At 39.2% G+C, this 18389-nt stretch overlaps 1 protein-coding gene across 8 annotated transcripts in view; it reads right to left on the bottom strand.

The window, feature by feature from the left end:
- Positions 1-18389, bottom strand: part of REV1 (REV1 DNA directed polymerase) — a 94368-nt gene that overhangs the window by 11265 nt on the left and 64714 nt on the right. For 6 of the 8 annotated variants that reach the window (XM_087426213.1, XM_014791663.2, XM_004435852.3 and 3 more), the window contains 5 exons: positions 14158-14286; positions 11370-11524; positions 8043-8162; positions 2223-2443; positions 1572-1744 (listed from right to left, as the gene is read on the bottom strand). In XM_087426213.1, the coding sequence (XP_087282339.1) occupies positions 1572-1744; positions 2223-2443; positions 8043-8162; positions 11370-11524; positions 14158-14286 (798 nt within the window). Of the gene's footprint in view, positions 1-1571; positions 1745-2222; positions 2444-8042; positions 8163-11369; positions 11525-14157; positions 14287-14791; positions 14913-18389 lie in introns of those variants that run through there. The other 2 variants (XM_087426219.1, XM_087426218.1) reach the window with 2 other exon arrangements.

The following is an 18389-nucleotide window of genomic DNA, read 5'->3' on the forward strand; positions in this document are numbered from 1 at the left end:
CAGGGGTAGCTAACAGTAATTGTTGAAATCAGGTGATGAGTGCATGGGGGTTCATTATACTATTCTTTCTACTTTGTATGCATATGTTTAAAATTTTCATAATAAAACGTTTTTAAGTTTGGGACAAAAATGGAACGAATACTAACAGCAAGCAGATATGTGCTTTACGAAAAAGCTAAATGACTATTACCCTTGAATTGGGGGGAATAAAGTATAATTAATCTAGATTTTTAAACACTGTAATTAGATTTTTGGAGTACCTGGATTTTCCAAAAAGGATTAAACGAAGGCTGATTTTCTTATTAAGATTAGACAGAGTGAGCCGCTAGGTACTGCTGAAGGCACCGAAATACACAATGCTAAGTAACTCTAAGATATTTAAAAGTGCATACATGGCAAGAGGAACTACTACCAGTTCTCTTTCCAAAGGAAAACTATTTAATTTTTGGATGATCCTTTCCCTGTATCTTGAATAAAGTTCCAGGTTATGTTCCCAGAAAAGGTACTAAAAACTGGATCTGATTTTGTCATAGAAACCATCTTTAAAAAGATAATTATATTCCTGAGTAAGGGCCTAATACTCAACTTATTACAGAAATGAACACTAACACTGTATTTAACTACCATTTGAAATATGAGTACATCAGAATGTTTATTAAAATAGGTAAATATAACAGTTCAAGACTACCAACTGCATAAAAATGTATTTTATAAATTATGTTGTTTAATGTACAACAACATAATCCCTGTTTTCATGGTGAACAAACGCATTAATGATAAAGCTAGAAGTTTTTTGTGTTTGAGATCAGTCATCGCATTAGTCCTAGTACATTTAATATCACTATGTACATGAATCCAATATATATGGTTGGCAAGAGCTAACCCTTAATTAAACTATATTTTAGAATTCCTTATATGTGGCTTTCAGGGTCAGCAGTCTCAAAGCTTTGGTTGATTGACACAAAAAATACAGTGTACTGTGTAGTATAAAATAGCATGCAAAATTAAGTATTTTCACACTGGTCCCAAATCCTACATAAGTTTTACATTAGTGGCCCTCACATAAAAAAATAGGGTTTTTAAATGCTTTCTACCAGTTTTCAGAGATTACAATGATTAATCTTTTCACAAACAGAAATTATACCTCCCTAAATTAAGCAAATGTCTCATTCAAATCATTTTTTTGCATTACTATCCTGAAATTTCCCTCCGGGACCCTCTCACCAAGCCCACAAGCATCCATCCTCGTGGTGGCAGGTCTTAGCCCTTCCCTTTCCTTCTGCCCAAGCACTGAAGTCAACACCCTGAAGACCCCTGGACAGGCTGCCGAAGGTCAGGAACACTCTGACAGGCAGACCCACTGCTACAGGTTCCCGTGACTGGCTGAACCTGAGCACATTAACATAAGTCAAATGGCCTCGGACTGAGGCCTGGCTCTACAGAATACCAAATTAACATCACAGTTCACAGATCTTTCTTCATACTCTTGCTTGGTTTTCTTCATTTTCTAACAATTGTAATAACCTACACTGAAATATCAACATCCGATATCCTTTTCAAGATAAGCTTACCTGGTGAAGCTATCACAAATTCCATGGCCTCCAAATTTGGCAGTTTCCACAGGGGCCCCCGGCTTTCGTACCAGGATTTTGAGAGTCAGGCGTTTACCCTTCACACCAGCAGCTTCAAGTCGTCGTTGAATTTCTTCTGAAAGATTCAGAAGAAAAGCTTCTGCTTCTTTTGGCTATGGAAAGACAAATGTAGAAAAACTGCCATATTATTTTCCTATATACCTAACAATTCTTCTCAAATATTTTAACTTTCAATATTAAACGTATATTATTGACTATCCTGCTAAGTGTCTAAACTCAAGCTCTGGAAAGATCAAGAGTTTTAAGACTTCATTTCAAGATCAAGAGTCTAGGGCCGGCCCCGTGGCTTGGTGGTTAAGTGAGCGCGCTCCACTGCTGGCGACCCGAGTTCGGATCCCGGGCTCCCACCGGCGCACTGCTTCTCCGGCCATGCTGAGGCCGCGTCCCACATACAGCAACTAGAAGGATGTGCAGCTATGACACACAACTATCTACTGGGGCTTTGGGGGGAAAAAAGAAATAAATAAAATCTTTAAAAAAAAAAAAAAAGAGTCTAAGGTCTAGTTGAAGACAGGACTATGTGAAAATATACAGAACAACACAAGGTAACACCCGGTCAGAGACCAGTACCTGGGTAAACCTGATTCCATAGTTGATCTCCGCTGACACCGATTTTCTTTCCTTTTCAGTTCGAACTGGTCTATCATCCAAACCACGGCAGAACCTATAAAGCATCTGACCTGTTTTGGGACCAAATTCTTTTTGGAGTTTTGCCATGGTCATATACTGCAAGTCTCCACAAGTTTTAATTCCCAAAGATGCCAACTTGGATTCCATCGAAGGCCCAACTCCTAGGAAAGGGGACACATATAGTTCTTTAACTCTGCACATAAACTATTAAAAACAATGTAGCAATACAACTATCATTCATGCACAAAACTAATTTAAAATAATCTTCCTTTGGGCCGGCCCCGCGGCTTAGCGGCTGAGTGTGCGCTCCACTACTGGTGGCCTGGGTTCGGATCCCGGGCGCGCACTGACGCACCGCTTCTCCGGCCATGCTGAGGCCGCGTCCCACATACAGCAACTAGAAGGATGTGCAGCTATGACATACAACTATCTACTGGGGCTTTGGGGGAAAAATAAATAAGTAAAATTATAAAAAAAAAAAAAAACTTCCTTAAAATTTTTAAGCGACATAACTGAAGCATCTCACAGATTAAACAGTTTTTTAGTGCAAATTATGCTAGAATCTACTCAATTTGAACTCCACATACAGGTCAACCAGAACTTCTCAAATATATATAAATAAGTTCTCAAATGAATGTAATATTTATTTATTACTGAGTAATACCAAGTTTTCGATCTCATTGACAAAATCAACTAGTTAAGTAATAGACTTGTTTAAACGAGTCTATAGTACAACTTAGAGACCTACTAGGAGATTCACAGAATGTCAGGAATCCTACTATGATTTCAGGGATGAACAAACTTCACAACAGTGTCAGCCACATTTTCTTTGAATGGGAACAAGAACTTAAGAACCCAAAGATGTTACTTGCTGTCACACTGGACAAAGTAGTACCGGTGACCGAGGGATGACGGTTCCTAAGTAAACAAAGTGGGGGGGGGGTTGGGGGATGGACACGGGACACGACGACCTCAACAAAGATTATCTCCCTGAAAAGGTATTAATCCTCCCACACAGCCGAGTCCGCATGCAGCAGTCCCTATGTCATACTCCTAAAAGATGCAAGGTTTGGGCCTCACCCAAAGGATGCTGATGAGTTCTGCTGCTTTCAATTTGCCCAAAGGCTTAACAAATGTATGCATTTCTAGTAAGATATTTAAAAGTAACCTAGGGAAAGTAAAATTCTTATCAAAATGGTCTCCACACCATCAAATCAGTATTTCCCCTCAGTGAGGAAAAGACCGTTTCTGGTCTTCTCTAGGATCTTATCAGAGAGCTCAGAGTGAAGTCTGGTATCTTCTGCCCACCACTGTCATTGTCACATCTGGCTCCTACTCTCTGAGTGTCTTCAGTAGAAGGAACAACCAGTCTAGTCCACATTCTGCCAGGAGAACCTCTTGAAGCAGTTACGTATGAGAAAGTTCAGGAGGCTGTCAGCCTCACTAACACCTACGGCATGGAGGTGGGCGGGACAAGTTTGAACCGAGGTAAGTTACTCGCTAGTGGGAGTGAGATGAAAGGTGTTGAGGGGGCTGCCACCCACTTGTGCCATTTTCAAGTTCAAGTCAGAACAAAGGGAAGTAAGGGTGCCAGGGCCTGAGTTAACACCAACAGCACAATCCTCCAGAGCACCATTCACAGAAAGGTGAAATTCTAAGTGAAACTATCTGAGTATTTTTCAAGAAGGGGAGGAGAAACCCAATGGAATGGACAAATCAAATACTAGTTTGGCCCAAGTCAGACAGTCACTTCACACAGCTATTCATGTAAAGGAAGGGGAAGCTTTTGGTCTCTGTTTTATTCCCTCCCATCATTGCCCCGCTCCCCACTCTCAAAATGTGACCATGATCTTTCCCTACAGATCTTGGGAGCCAATTGTTCTCACTGACTTGCAAAATCAGCAATAATAATCCTAGGTTAATTGTATATGTGTATGTGTTGGGGTGGGACGGGGGGAAACCTATAGTTTTTGAGAGTATCTTGAGTATAGTGGAACAGAAAAAAGGCTATTATATTAAACATCCCTAAACTAACCACAATCAACCTAATATAACTGAACTGTCCTTCTAGGGAAGAAGAAAAAGATCCTTTCCATTGCAAGCTCATCTAACAAAAGGGCATGGGCCTGAAGTCGAGTGAGGAGGGAGGCCTGGGGGTGGTCTACCTCTAACTCCTGTTATGTTGAATGGGGTGGAAAAATTAAGCTTAGAATCAGCAATGAAACCCTGAGAGCCTTGCTAATTTAACTGACTGCATCATCTAAGTGTTTATAAGGAAAGGAGGCGCCTCTAAGGAGAAACTAACGTCTTGAGGCTCCAATTGAGTGCAGCCACCTAGCAACAAAAAAGTGAAGGAAAATATGGTACCTCAGAACCAAGTCTCCAAGAAGGAGAGAAGAAAAACCAAGATGGAAGCTCCTGTCAGCCACTGGGACAAAGACTGGGTATCTGTCCTTAAAGTGGGACTATTACTTTAGGTTAGAAATGGCCAGCAATGTCTCCTCCATAGTATCCAGAACTTGACAGTCCAACAGAGACACAGAACAGTAACGTTTCAAATAATAAAGTTTCCACCACCTAAATCAGCGCTGTCCAGCAGAACCTTCTGTGATGGTGGAAATGTTCTACATCTGTGCTGTCCAATTCAATGAGCACTTGCCCCATGTGGCTACTGAGCACTGAAATGCGGCTAGTGAACTGAGGAACGCAATTTTAATTTTATTTAACTTTAAATTTCACTAACTTCACTTGGCTAGTGGCTACCATACCGGGACAGTATAAATCTTTATGCACACCTACACATTCATGGGGTTTCTCTGAGAATGGGATGAACAGGTAGAAACCACAGACTGAGTGCACAAACCCAGTGTAGGCTGAACAAGGTGCCAAAGGGCCTTAAATTAGGGGCAAATGCATAGGGTGAAAAGCCTTACAAAGATCCAAAGAACACGTAGAAATGGCTACTGTAATAGTTGTTGGCGTCAATCCTTCTTTTCATTAAACAGAACTCACTACGTAATTTGTTAGCATAACATATAATTATTATTCTGTGGAGTCCCCTAAAACATAAACTTATGAGTGTACTTTCCTTTTATATAGCTACAATAATTGTGTATATTGTGCTAGGCACACTATGTGCTCCATAAACATTTATGGGCAGAGAGGGCCACAGGGAGCTCGTGGAGGACAAGGGGTGCAGTGTGTTAACACTGAATGTCTTCTGGTCACTGGTTAGAGAGCAAAATGTCCTCAAAGCATGTTCCATAAGATGTTAATAGGTACTATATATTCATCTTCAAATATCTTTGGGAAACTATTAGTTTTTAACAAAGATAAATAGGTTTCTTTATTGTAAGAATTCTCAGAAATTTTACTGTATGTGAAATCCTTTTTTAAAGGAACAGCTTGTATTCTGTAGAAGACACTTTGGGTAAAGATGGATTATAATGCCATCTTCAGGACAGGGCTAACACCAGAGAAGGCTGACATTTTGCATACCTTAAATGTTCTAAATCTGTCTGATTAAGACTTTAGGGATTTTATACAAGTCAATAGTTTAAACACATTAAAATCACCTGAATAATTTTGGGTGGCTATAACCAGGTTTTGAAGGATAAAGAAGGCTGCATGAGGAGAAGGCAGAGGAAGCATGCCAGAGGAAGCCAATCTTGCTGCCCCCCTACCTTTCAGACGTCCCTCAGGAAATTCAAGGCTGTGCCTAAAAACCAGGACATGTAACCTCACACTTGCCCTTCAAGAAATAAAGTCCCTCCAGCCAGGAAGCAAATGAAGGTTCAAGGTAAGATTACTAGGTCAAGGAACTAAAATTTCTCTATTTCTGTTTAAAAAAACCCAAAACCAAACAAACAAACAAAACCCACAAAAATGATTCCGTTTAAAGATGGTATTACAAACTAAATTATGTTTCCCCAAATTGGTATGTTGAGGAGGCCTGCCTAGTAGCATAGTGGTTAAGTTCACACGCTCCACTTCGGCGGCCTGGGGTTCATAGGTTCAGAACCCCAGCATGGACCTATGCAACACTCATCAACCCATGCTATGGCGGCGTCCCATATACAAAGTAGAGGAAGACTGGAACAGATGTTAGCTCAGCGACCATCTTCCTCAAGCAAAGAGAGGAAGACTGGCAAAGGATGTTGGCTCAGGGCCAATCTTCCTCACCAAAAAAAAAAATTCAAATATTGAAAGCCTAATTCTAGTACCTCAGAATGTGACTATAGGAGAGGGCCTTAGAAAAGGTAATTAAGGTAAAATGAGGTCATATGAGTGGGCCTACCCCAATACGACTGATGCCCCTATAAGAAGAGATTAGGACAGAGATGTACACAGAGAAAAGACCATGTGGAGACACAGGGAGAAGACGGCCATCTACAAGCCAAGGAGAGAGGCCTCAGGAGAAACCAACCCTGCTGACAACTCAATCATGGACTTCTAGCCCCCAAAATCTTGACAAAATAAATTTCTGTTGTTTAAGCCACCCAGTCTGTGGTATTTTGTTATGGCAGCCTTAGTAAACTAGTAGAGATGGCAAGTACAATAAACCGGAACTCAAATTTCACATGCAGCCTTAAATACTCTTGATTCTTTCTTAGATAAAACTGCAATAAGATGTGTTATTAAAACTGTTTAAATTGTATTGTCTAATAAGGGTCAGGAATCTTTAAAACTAACCCACCATAAAATGGCATTTGGGTCAGTTAATATTTAATGGCCTATAACAGAAATTTCTAAGTTAGTTCCAATATACTTCTATTAGGCTTAAGAATATGCATCTAAAAATACCACTGAATCCACTTTTAACAAATGAATTAAAAAAACTTCCATCAAAAATGTACTCTCTTGAACTTTCCCCACCACACTATACGGGGGCTTTATGAAGCTAACACAGGCTGCTTTATAACAAATAGGAGAGGACTATCTGAAATAGTAACAAGGATTACTATAAGGTTTAGAGAAATTTCTTAGAAAGAGGTATCTACCATAGAAAGCAAGTCTAAATATTTAATAGTTGTGAAATGAATTGTCCTACACAAAAAAATTACGTCTATTCAAAGCCTCAAAAGGGCAACATTTTCCAGTTACAATTAATTGTATTTGATCATTTCTCTGCGGAAAGACTTGTGCATGCTGGTTAGTTAGCCACACAGTAACTACATAAAAATATAAAATAATTAAACATCCTCCCCTTTAGGCGAGAAAGGTGTAGATGAAAGTTTTACTTCAACTTTTGCATTAACAAAATACAATACTTCGTCTTTAGGTTTTATTCTTCCTAATATGGTTCATATATTTTCTACTTTTACAACTATTTGCTTACTAAACTCAGAAAACTATCATTAGTCTGGCAGGATAATTTTGTAAATAGAGGAATCAATTCTCAAAACTTTATCTTTGGCCTAGAAGTAAAATATCTCAATTAGGATTTATTTAAAGGACTAAAAGTCAATTTCATCACATTCCCTTTAAAATGAGTTCTTAGAATTCCTTGATCTTGCTACTTGAGAAATACTTAAAGTAAAACACTTGAGAAGTAAAACTAAAATGTAACATAAGGCCCTGGTAAATCAACTGAGGGGGCACTCGTTGTGGAATTCCAAACTGTGTTTCTCATGACATGCAATAATAGATAAAAAAAAATTTTAATTCATGTTTTGGAAAAGAGATATATTATAGAACTATGAAAAGGACTAATAAATGTTTCCAATAAAAAAGAGTTAAAAGGAAAAGATTTGTATTTACCTGGTAGATTAGTAACTAGCTGCCCTCTGATAAAATCATCTACTTCTTCTGGTTTTAAGTGGTACTGGCCATCTGGTTTTGCTTTTCTAGTTGCCATTCTAGCCAGGAGAATATTAGAACCTATAAAGTTAAAAAATAAAAAAAAGTTGCTCAAGAAATAGTCACCACAATTATTTTTTAAATTTCTTAACAAAGACATCTACAGACAGCTTACTTATCAAATTTCTAAAAAGAATGACAATAAATAATTTGCAATTTTGATCATTTCAAATATGGTACAAAACTGGCAGAATTTTGTTAAGTATTGCAGACTATAACCAGTACAGTTCTCCTTGTTCCAAAATAAGTGCCATTTCAACATCTCCTATGCAGGTAAAGGAACAGAGACAGCAGTCCTAACTGTAAGATTGGGGGTTTATAGGAATTGACAACAATGATCAGAAATTAGTTGATTTTACCAGCCAACAGATCCAGGCTAGGTAGAGAAGTAAGGCCAAAGGAATGCTATCAGATTGGGGAAAAAAAGCAAGCCCAAAGAACCAGAAGTCTCCCTACATGATCAGAACATATGCAGCAGAAACTGAGGCTATGAGACTCTTAAGAACAAAGACGGACCCTGACACGAGGTCCGAGGTGCGGGCAGGGACATGGATGACTAAAGCAGAACAGACGAAAAGGCTCCTGGGAACTGAGAAGGTACTGGGGCTCTGAGAAACCAGGACGCTAGGTGAACCTCTATGTAAATAATAAAATCTCCGGAAATTACGGAAGACATAGAAAGAAAATGCCTTGATTGTATGGGAGACTTATGTAAAACTGTGTGCTTTCCTATGGTAAACATAAAGACACCCACGAAGAGAAGCAGTTCTGGCGAGTCACACCACAATGACAAAGGTGGCTGAGTTTTCGAGGAGAAAAGGGGCTGACAAGTGGAAATGTCCTATGGGATTCTCGGTTTAATTACGTGCTTGAAGTTAAAAGAATGCATTCACATCATCAAACGTGTCAATTAAAAATAAGTACAACTAGAAACAAACAAAACACTAAACACACGCCTGATAAGGGAATAGAGAACGTAGGTCCTGAACGAATACTGAGGAGGATCTGCGGGCCAAACACCAGGGAGCAAAAACGTAGGCTAGCTAGTAACTCAAGGGATGTTATGAACGTATTAACCATGTTTTCATTTTCTGTATCTTATGATGTTTTCACAGCTAAAAGTCTTGCTGGCCGGGAACGCCTGCCCTCCCAAAACTAGCTAATTCCTAGAGACAGTAACTTCCTTGGGAACAGCCTCTCATATGTAAGCCAGCCACCTCAAACCATCTCCTTATCAAACTTACGCATATCAAGCCAGTATTTCTCCTGCTCTACAGCATCCCAGGGCCAGGTGCCAGGCAACTAGAGACCACGCATACAGCCCTAAGATCACGGGAATTACCCAAAGCAGCCAATCCGAAGCTGTTTACTCGGCCCTCTCTGACCTTTTCCGGAGAAACCTGAATAAAGGCCCTGGCCTAGGATCTCCCCTTACTCCTGCTTCTGCCTCCTGACCACAGCCTGGTGCTTCTCCATGGGGTACGGCATGCCCCCTCCTCCTCCTGGGAAGTGTAAGTAATAAAAATCTTCTTTAAATAGCATTGGACTGTGTCCTCACTCAGTTATCTCTATAAATTAAAATCCCAAGAGTACATACAAATGAGACAGGGAACTTCATAAGGAGGGTTTTTGAATGAGAACGGAAGAGAAATGACTGGAAGTGACAAAGGCAAGCTAAGAGAAAGTTCTCTCCACCTCCCAAGCTGGTGGCATACAGAGCATGGCGTTCAGAGCATGGCAGGGACAAACTGGATCCACTTGAGAGAATGGCAAGAAAAGAGGCATCTTGGCAAGAGGGACTGAGTACGTTCAGAGAGGAGGAGGTGGCGCAGGGAAGCTTAGGTGCGACAGAGAGAGTTCCAGAGGTCACAGCTGGAAGAGTGAAGAAAAGAAGGACAAATGATGGGAGTAGCTGAGGAAATACAGAGCAAGGCTTAAAGATGAAAGAGTTAAGGGGTGGGGAGAGTCAGGATGACCAGTGACGGCATTTGTCCATAAGAGTGACTTCTGGAACTGAGTGAAGACAGGACTGGTTGAGATCCAGGATGCTCGAGTTCAGAAAGTAAATGAATTCCAAGAAGACTCATACTTAACAACACTTAACTCAAAATTCCCCCCACCATACTGCTCTAAATATGGCTTCCGTTCACTTTTAAAAAAAAATACTGTTTACAAATATTGAATTCAATTCTCCCCATTTTTCTTTTTTTTTGCTGAGGAAGATTCGCCCTGAGCTAACATCTGTTGCCAATTCTCCTCTTTTTTTGCTTGAGGAAGATTAGCCCTGAGCTAACATCTGCTCCAATTCCTCCTTTATTTTGTACATGGGACGTCACCACAGCATGGCTTGATGAGTGGTGTGGGTCCGCGTCTGGGATCCATCCAGTGAACGCAGGCCACTGAAGTGGAGCGTGCAGAATTTTAACCACTTGGCCACGGGGCCGGGCCCCAATTCTCCACATTTTTGAGGAAGAAGAAATATTCCAGCTTGTTTATTTCAAAGATATTATCAACCACTTGCATTTCCAACACTTTTACCAGAGGTACTGCACAACTGTCAGCAATGCTAAGAACTGCTTTAGAAGTCACAGGTCGGGCCGGCCCCGTGCCTTAGTGGTTAAGTGCGCGCGCTCCGCTGCTGGCGGCCCGGGTTCGGATCCCGCCGCGCACTGACACACCACTTCTCTGGCCAAGCTGAGGCCGCGTCCCACATACAGCAACTAGAAGGATGTGCAGCTATGACATACAACTATCTACTGGGGCTTTGGGGGAAAAAATAAATAAATAAAATTATTAAAAAAAAAAAAAAAAGAAGTCACAAGTCTATGCTACTGCATAGAGGTAATAAAAGGTAATAAGGTAATAAAAACAAATCTAAAAATCACTCCTAAAAATTAAGCGATATTAGGGGCCAGCCCAGTGGCGCAAGTGGTTAAGTGCTCGTGCTCTGCTGCAGCAGCCCAGGGTTCACTGGTTCGGATGCTGGGCGCGTACCGACGTGCTGTTTGGCAAGCCATGCTGCGGTGGCGTCCCATATAAAGTGGAGGAAGATGGGCACAGATGTTAGCCCAGGGCCAGTCTTCCTCGGCAAAAAAAAAGAGGGGGATTGGCAGATGTTAGCACAGGGCTGATCTCCTCACAAAAAAATTAACTAATTAAGTGATATTCAATGATCCCAAAGCAATGCCCTGCGTAAAATGAAAAGTAGGAGATAAGCAGGATACTAACCAATTCCAACAGAAGCAGCACATTTAGTCTGGTTTTTGATTTCCATGCGGACAGCATTTGCAAATTCATCAGGAGTTAGTCTGGTCTCTGCAAGGATTTCAGTGATGTCTACTAGTGCTTCATCACAACTGACAGCTTCGATGTTATGTGTATAGCTATCAACACAAAGCAAAGGCAGTGAGTCACAGCCACAGCCTGCCGTCTGGCAGACACGAATGTTGCAAAATACAGTCTTCCTAGTGTATCTTTCTTCAACACTTCCTTAACAAGACTTAGAATGCTAAAATACATTAGCATTTTAACTAAATGGGCCCAAGTGGCATTATACAGTCACCTAATTTCTAACTGCAAAGTTAGTATTTTCTTTTTTCCATATTAACTACCAAAAATACAGCAGAAATTTTCATTTCAGTTTCTCTATACTGAGAATACCTTTGTAAACCTCTGAGTAGTTGAATAGCAGTGGATGAATTATAACCGTCATAACATTTAATCGAATCAATTTTCAAACGTGGTTTACCAGAATCCTTAAGAAATAGAAAAATCACACAAACCAGTCACATAAGTAATTGATGCTCTCCTAAACAAAAATACAATTAAATACTATTCACTGTAGCAGGCCTAGGATACAGGATATAACGGCCTATCATCCCAAATGCCTAAAAGGACATCAACTATACTCCCTACATGTGGAAATACCTTGGGTTTTGTTTTTTGGTCATGATCTGCCTATACAAAGGACTTCTTTTAATAGCTAGAGAGGAGAAAAAGGAAGAGAAGAACTGCCTTGTGGCTCTGATGCTAATTAAATATGTGGACCATAAATGGGAGGCAACCAGAAGGGCCTCAGGATCAAAAATGTATCTTTAATAATCCACTTGGTAATGTACACCAGGAGGGCCAGGCCTCATCTCTCATATACCTTACTGTAGGTTATACATCAGATTAATATCTATATTCATTTAAGAAATGAGTGTTTTGTTTAAGGGTGAAATTTATAAGAGCAGAAGGGCATACCTGACATGAGGAATTCTGCTTCAGAGTACAAGCTGCCCTGAGGCATGGACAGCATGAAGCTCAGGCAGGATTTCCAAAGGGTGATAGGAGAATAGCACTGTAAATTTTTTCCCCAAAGAATGGTCACATGCCACTGAAAATGTCTCCAAAGACTAAAATTGTATCAGGACTAGTATGTGTCATGGCTCTCCCTCAAATCCTCCTCCATCAGCAGTTTAGGCTGGTGGTTTGCTCAAGGGTCTTGATACCCAGGACACAGTAGGACCACTCCTTAGGTCAGTCACCCATTCCCAGACCTCATTCAGATACTACTACCTTAGCTTTTTTTAGAAAAGGATTTTAAAAAGCACACTTTCCACTTGGTAACACCAACATTCCCATATTTGGGGTCTTAAGGACAACTGTGATTTTAACTGGCTTATCATTCAGCACTCAATCCTATATACTGATGCCAGACAACTTCATCTGTCCCTTTTTATTTTCTCTCTCCTGCTAAGTAGAGATTGGATCTTATTCCTCACTGGAGGACTAGCAGCAACAACAGTTGCTTTTACTTAATAGATATTCAGTAAATAGGTATTCAAAATAATGCATAGGAAAGCAGAGGAAGAGGTGAAGATAGAGGCAAGAAGTGTATCTCTTAGAACACCAATAATACAGCCCAAGGGTGGACAAACCTTGGACGCCTGTTTTGGTAAATAAAGATTTCAAGGCACACAGCCATGCCCATTCATTAATATACTGTCTGTAGCTACTTTCACTTTATACACAGCAGAGTCGAGGAGCTGGAACAGAGACCTTACCTGGCCCGTTATGGAGAAAATATGCTGACTTCTGCTTTACAGCATACATGGCCTGCCACATACTTGTTTTTAATTCTGAGTTTTGAATTAATATTCAATATATCTATACTGCAAATATTTTAAAAATTAATCTTTTCTCAAGCCATCTAATCAACCATCTTGAAACTATTAATAAAATCTAAATTTTACAAAAACTAAGTTCTGACATACCTAATGTTTTTTTGTGTGTGTGAGGAAGATCAGCCCTGAGCTAACATCCAGGCTAATCCTCCTCTTTTTGCTGAGGAAGACCGGCTCTGAGCTAACATCTATTGCCAATCCTCCTCCTTTTTTTCCCCAAAGCCCCAGTACACAGTTGTATGTCATAGTTGCACACCCTTCTAGTTGCTGTATGTGGGACGCGACCTCAGCATGGCCGGAGAAGCGGTGCATCAGGGTGCGTCCGGGATCTGAACCCGGGCTGCCAGTAGTGGAACGCGCGCACTTAACCGCTAAGCCACGGGGCCGGCCCCCTAATGATTTTAGAAGATAAAAGGTTTTAAAGAGTCTCTACTTGTTAACCCATCAGTTCTAATTATAAATAAAACTATAATTCAAAAGTAATAAAAGAGAATAACCAGGTTAAAAAATTCCAATCCTTCATCTATCTGGTTCCGTGGCAAGAAAACCAGAACCACTGACTTAAAGTCATGTAGAGAAAGAATCCGATTTCACAGCATCACCAGGGAGCACCTGAACAATTCTAACAGTGCAAAAATGTCCCTTAAGATCGAGCTACTGACTACTGGAGCTGCTCAAAGAAAGGAGAGAGGACGACACACTGGGATGCTGAGGAAAGGGTTCCTGAAAGAGATAAAAGTCTAGCCAATGTGACCCTGACAATCCTAAAGACAACCAGACTACCTTTAATATCAGATAAAAGAAGTGGAACAACACAGACATGCAAGTGACTATATTACACACTGTACCTTGCCAACGTTTCATACATCGTGCGTGCAACTTCCTTATATGCATGAAAATCATATGGAACAGCTTGAAGATTAGGACAAAGTTGTTTCGCGTGCCCAAAAAACATTCCATTCTTAATGCCAACTTGTCTAGAGAAAGAATAAAACACAACGGAGGTTATACTAAGAATTTTTAAATGCAAAACCAAATATCGAATGTGTTGATAATATCTCCCCATGCCACTAACATACAATTTTCATTTAACACCATTTTCATTAGGGGTAAAAAACAGGCATTAAGAAAATTTACAGGTCTGTTTTCCCCCCAAAGGCAAATTACACAATTGTCAGATTAGGGTAAATGACATGCACAGATGTGCCAAAATATGTTATTAAAAGACCAGGTTTGGCTCTTTATCTGAAGACTTCTCCTGAGACTCAGACCTCTGGCCCCTTTGCAGAGATGCCAGCATGCCATATGCTGGTGATATCACAACCACCACAGAGCAGGAATGTGCTGTCAAAAAGAGGTTTTCTTTCCCTAACACATGGCACGGTTTGCCCAGGGTTCATCCCCCAAAGACAAAGAATATAAACAAAAGAACTACACAAAACAGTGCTATGCGACAAACACAGAATGTACTCATCCTATTACCACCCAATTCCCAATTGACCAATTCCATGCTCCTGAAGTGGCTCCACAGTGGTTGAGATGCCAACAGCATTGTATATGGTAGGACATCACTCTGGGCAGGAACCAGGGTTCCAGAACTTTGAGGGACCTAATTGAAAATGGTAAATTTTAAATCTTTTGTGTGTCTCAATGCCCCACATTACCTTTGATACTTGGAGCATTCAGCACAAAACTATAATTATGGAATTATACATAATTAGTAAAATTCCATTTTACCACTCTGCAATGAATCAAGAAAAAATATTAAAGTAAAAACATAGCAAAATAATAATAAGCAGTGTTTCAACAGAATACATACTCCTATGTAAATACATCAAATGGTTATTCTATCCATTCGTTCAATAAATACTTACTAAGTGCTTACTTAGTATGGAGGTGTGTCCTGTTTTAAGAAACATATACAAGCAGTCTTCAATTACTCAGAGGCCTCTGGCACCCTCCCCATCTCAGACCACCAGTGAGAGCCAAGAAGGAAAAGAATCCTCCAAGTTACTCAGAGGTAAATGCAAAATCATATGCATTTCTCATGTACATAAAAACAGTAATAAATTATCTGACTGCAAAGCCCCTATTACGTGAGGGATATCTAATAGGAAGGAAAAATGACAGCAAAGCAAGTGATGACTGACAAACAGCATGGTAAAGAAAATTCTTTCATTCATTCAACAAAAATTTATGTCTCAGGCATTTTGCGAGGTGGTGGGTAAAAGATGGTGAACAGACCTCATGATGTTCATGATAACCCTGCACCCACCCAGCAAAGGACGGATTAGAGTCAATGAATCTTGTTGAGTAAGGTAGGGAAGTATATATATAACAGTTTAGAAGTCTATATAGAAATACATAAATAGTTTAAGGCATTTTCAACAATGCTAGATATATAGATTCAGTATGTAAAAGCTAAACTTACAAATTGAAGGTAATTATTCATTTTTAAAGGAATGTGTTAGGTAAATTCCGACAAATGTCATATTCTTATATTTACAATAATTTCATTTTTAAAACTTTCACTTACACAAAAATTTTCAGGGGCATATCACTTAGAAAAATATAATACATCTACTTATGTACTCATGCATACACACATCCTGGAGAGAAATGTTTAGGAGCCACTAGACACTGTAAGGAAGTTAAAAACAAAAAGGAAAACCTTAGAGGTTTCCCATAACTAAGGGAAGCAAAATACCTTGAGTTGGTGATTGGGAAACTAGATTTGTTTCATACACAATAAATGAGTAAAGACAATTACAAAACAGTCTGAATTGACTCTTCATTAGCGACTTATCTATTCCTCCCAACTAAAATCCCACGCAGGATAAACTACCTATACTTCCTAAATGTATGCTGCAGTAATAGTTTTTTCCCAGGTTTACATAGGGTTTGCATAGAGCATACTCTTTCTTGCAATATGCTACGCTCAGATGATTGTGTCTGCTGTTCAATTAGACAATATAAAAACGTTAATCATTAAATCACTGTCATTGTCCATTCAAAATATTAAAGAATAGTAAAAATTAAGAATAGAATAGTAAAAATTAAGAACCACTAATTAGTAATACGCTTACAAAAGCACATGAAACAGAGGTTTAAAAATGATTTGATCTTAAATATCTATGACTCTAGGATATTTGTATATCATTACCTATTCATCCACATATCCACGTTCTCACTTATTACGTATAAAGCTTGTTCTTTATGGTAAGTACGGGTAAAACTACCAACAGTAATGCATATTCTGACCCACATATACACCTCCTACCTTTCTAGGACTTCTACCATCTCAAGTTCACATTCCATCCTTTACTGACCCCATTGTTAGTCTACGTCTACTGAAAACTCACCAATGCATAAAACAGGAATACCATCCCCACAATCATAGTCCCCACTCCAATCCCAGAAACATTTCTCTGATGCAACTGTGAATACACTTATTAACAAAAATCTTGCAGGGAATATAACTATTGGATAGCCACAAAAAAAAAAGGTATCCAAGAATTGTTTTCTAGAGACCTTCATTAGCAATAGCCTAGAAAATGGAAAATTACCAATAAAGGACAAAAACCTCATTGCCGTGCGTTTTGTGGCGTTTTTATCCAACTTAAACTCAAATTCATTTCCGTCACTTTATGCATCTCTTTAAAATAAACATTTGCCATTTAAGTGGCACTTATATGGCTTGCTACATAGTATTTGGCCCTCATATATCATCACCTCAACTGTTTTGTAATACGTTCAGCTTGACAATCGCCACCTGTGATACAACACAAATGCACCATCCAAATACCAACAAAAGCCTCGAGCCTGGACACAACTGTAGCTAGCAGAGTGCAAACCCATTAGGAGCTGCTAACGCTTCTATGCTTGAGGCAGCCTTAGCCCGCCCTGCCCCCCATCCAGCATTAAGCCTGGGGGTATGAGTGAGAAGAGAGAGCCTGCAGAGGCAGCACAGAAGGGTGGAGCTTTCATTTCATCAACCAGCAAAATCCAAAGACTGACCGAGTATTTCTGGGCTTCACCATGCCCTCCTGATATGGAAGACAACTGTCCAGCCATCAGAAGCACAAGTCACCATTCAATAACTTAGTGGAGGGAAAAAAGACTAGCCTATTGAGCCTAACACAAAATCAGCTCTAAACCGCCTGTGCCAATAGAAATATAATAATCCAAAATGCACTTGTATTTAACTTAATTATCCTTTTATTAAAGCAAGTCTCAGCTTCTTGGCTATACTGTCAACAATGAAAAAGATTAAAACATAATTCTGTTAATGAGAAAGGCAAAGTTAGTCTGGGAGTAAAAGTCTGACATGTGACAAATAGAAAATAATTCAAATACTTTATAATTATGGATGTTTGAATATAATGCTTTTTTCTTAAATATCTTTTTTATACAATAATTGGCAAGATTTTAAACAAACTATTCTGGTTAGATGATATTGAACTGAAATATTTTTTGTTCAGATTAGACTTGCTTGAATAACCTCAACTTTTAACCAAGACTGAAAAAGGTTACATGTATCAAATCACTATGTTGTACACCTGAAGCTAATATAATGTTATATGTCAATTATATCTCAATTAAAAAAAGTATGAATGACAAAGCCATAAATAAAGGTACTACCTAACCTCTCTCAAAAAAAAAAAAAAAAGACAAAAATGTAACTGGTATAAAACTCTGTTTAATACTTTACTAACACTTGCCAACAACATATAAATACTTACTGTGTTATAAAGGTAAAAATGTCTGTGTTCGGTTATCAGAAAAATAAATAAAGACTGCTCTTTTTAATTAATAAATTCATTATTACTCCCTCTGTTTTTACAACTATTATAATTGATTATTTTTTAAATGATTGATTTTTTTTTTTAAGTATGAGTAAGACATATATGCCTGTTTCTTCCTGTACTGAAACAGCTAATCATAATGAGGGTTTAAGATTACCGTAAGATAAAGATCTATACACAAAGTTGGTGCTAACAAGTTGACAACACTCTGCAGGTTTAAGTGACGAGATTATTAGGTACGCCAGTATGGAATTATTTACTTGTAATTTAACAGG

Source organism: Ceratotherium simum, chromosome 40 (assembly GCF_057802395.1).
Source record: "Ceratotherium simum simum isolate JZ-2026a chromosome 40, ASM5780239v1, whole genome shotgun sequence".
Taxonomy (NCBI): domain Eukaryota; kingdom Metazoa; phylum Chordata; class Mammalia; order Perissodactyla; family Rhinocerotidae; genus Ceratotherium; species Ceratotherium simum.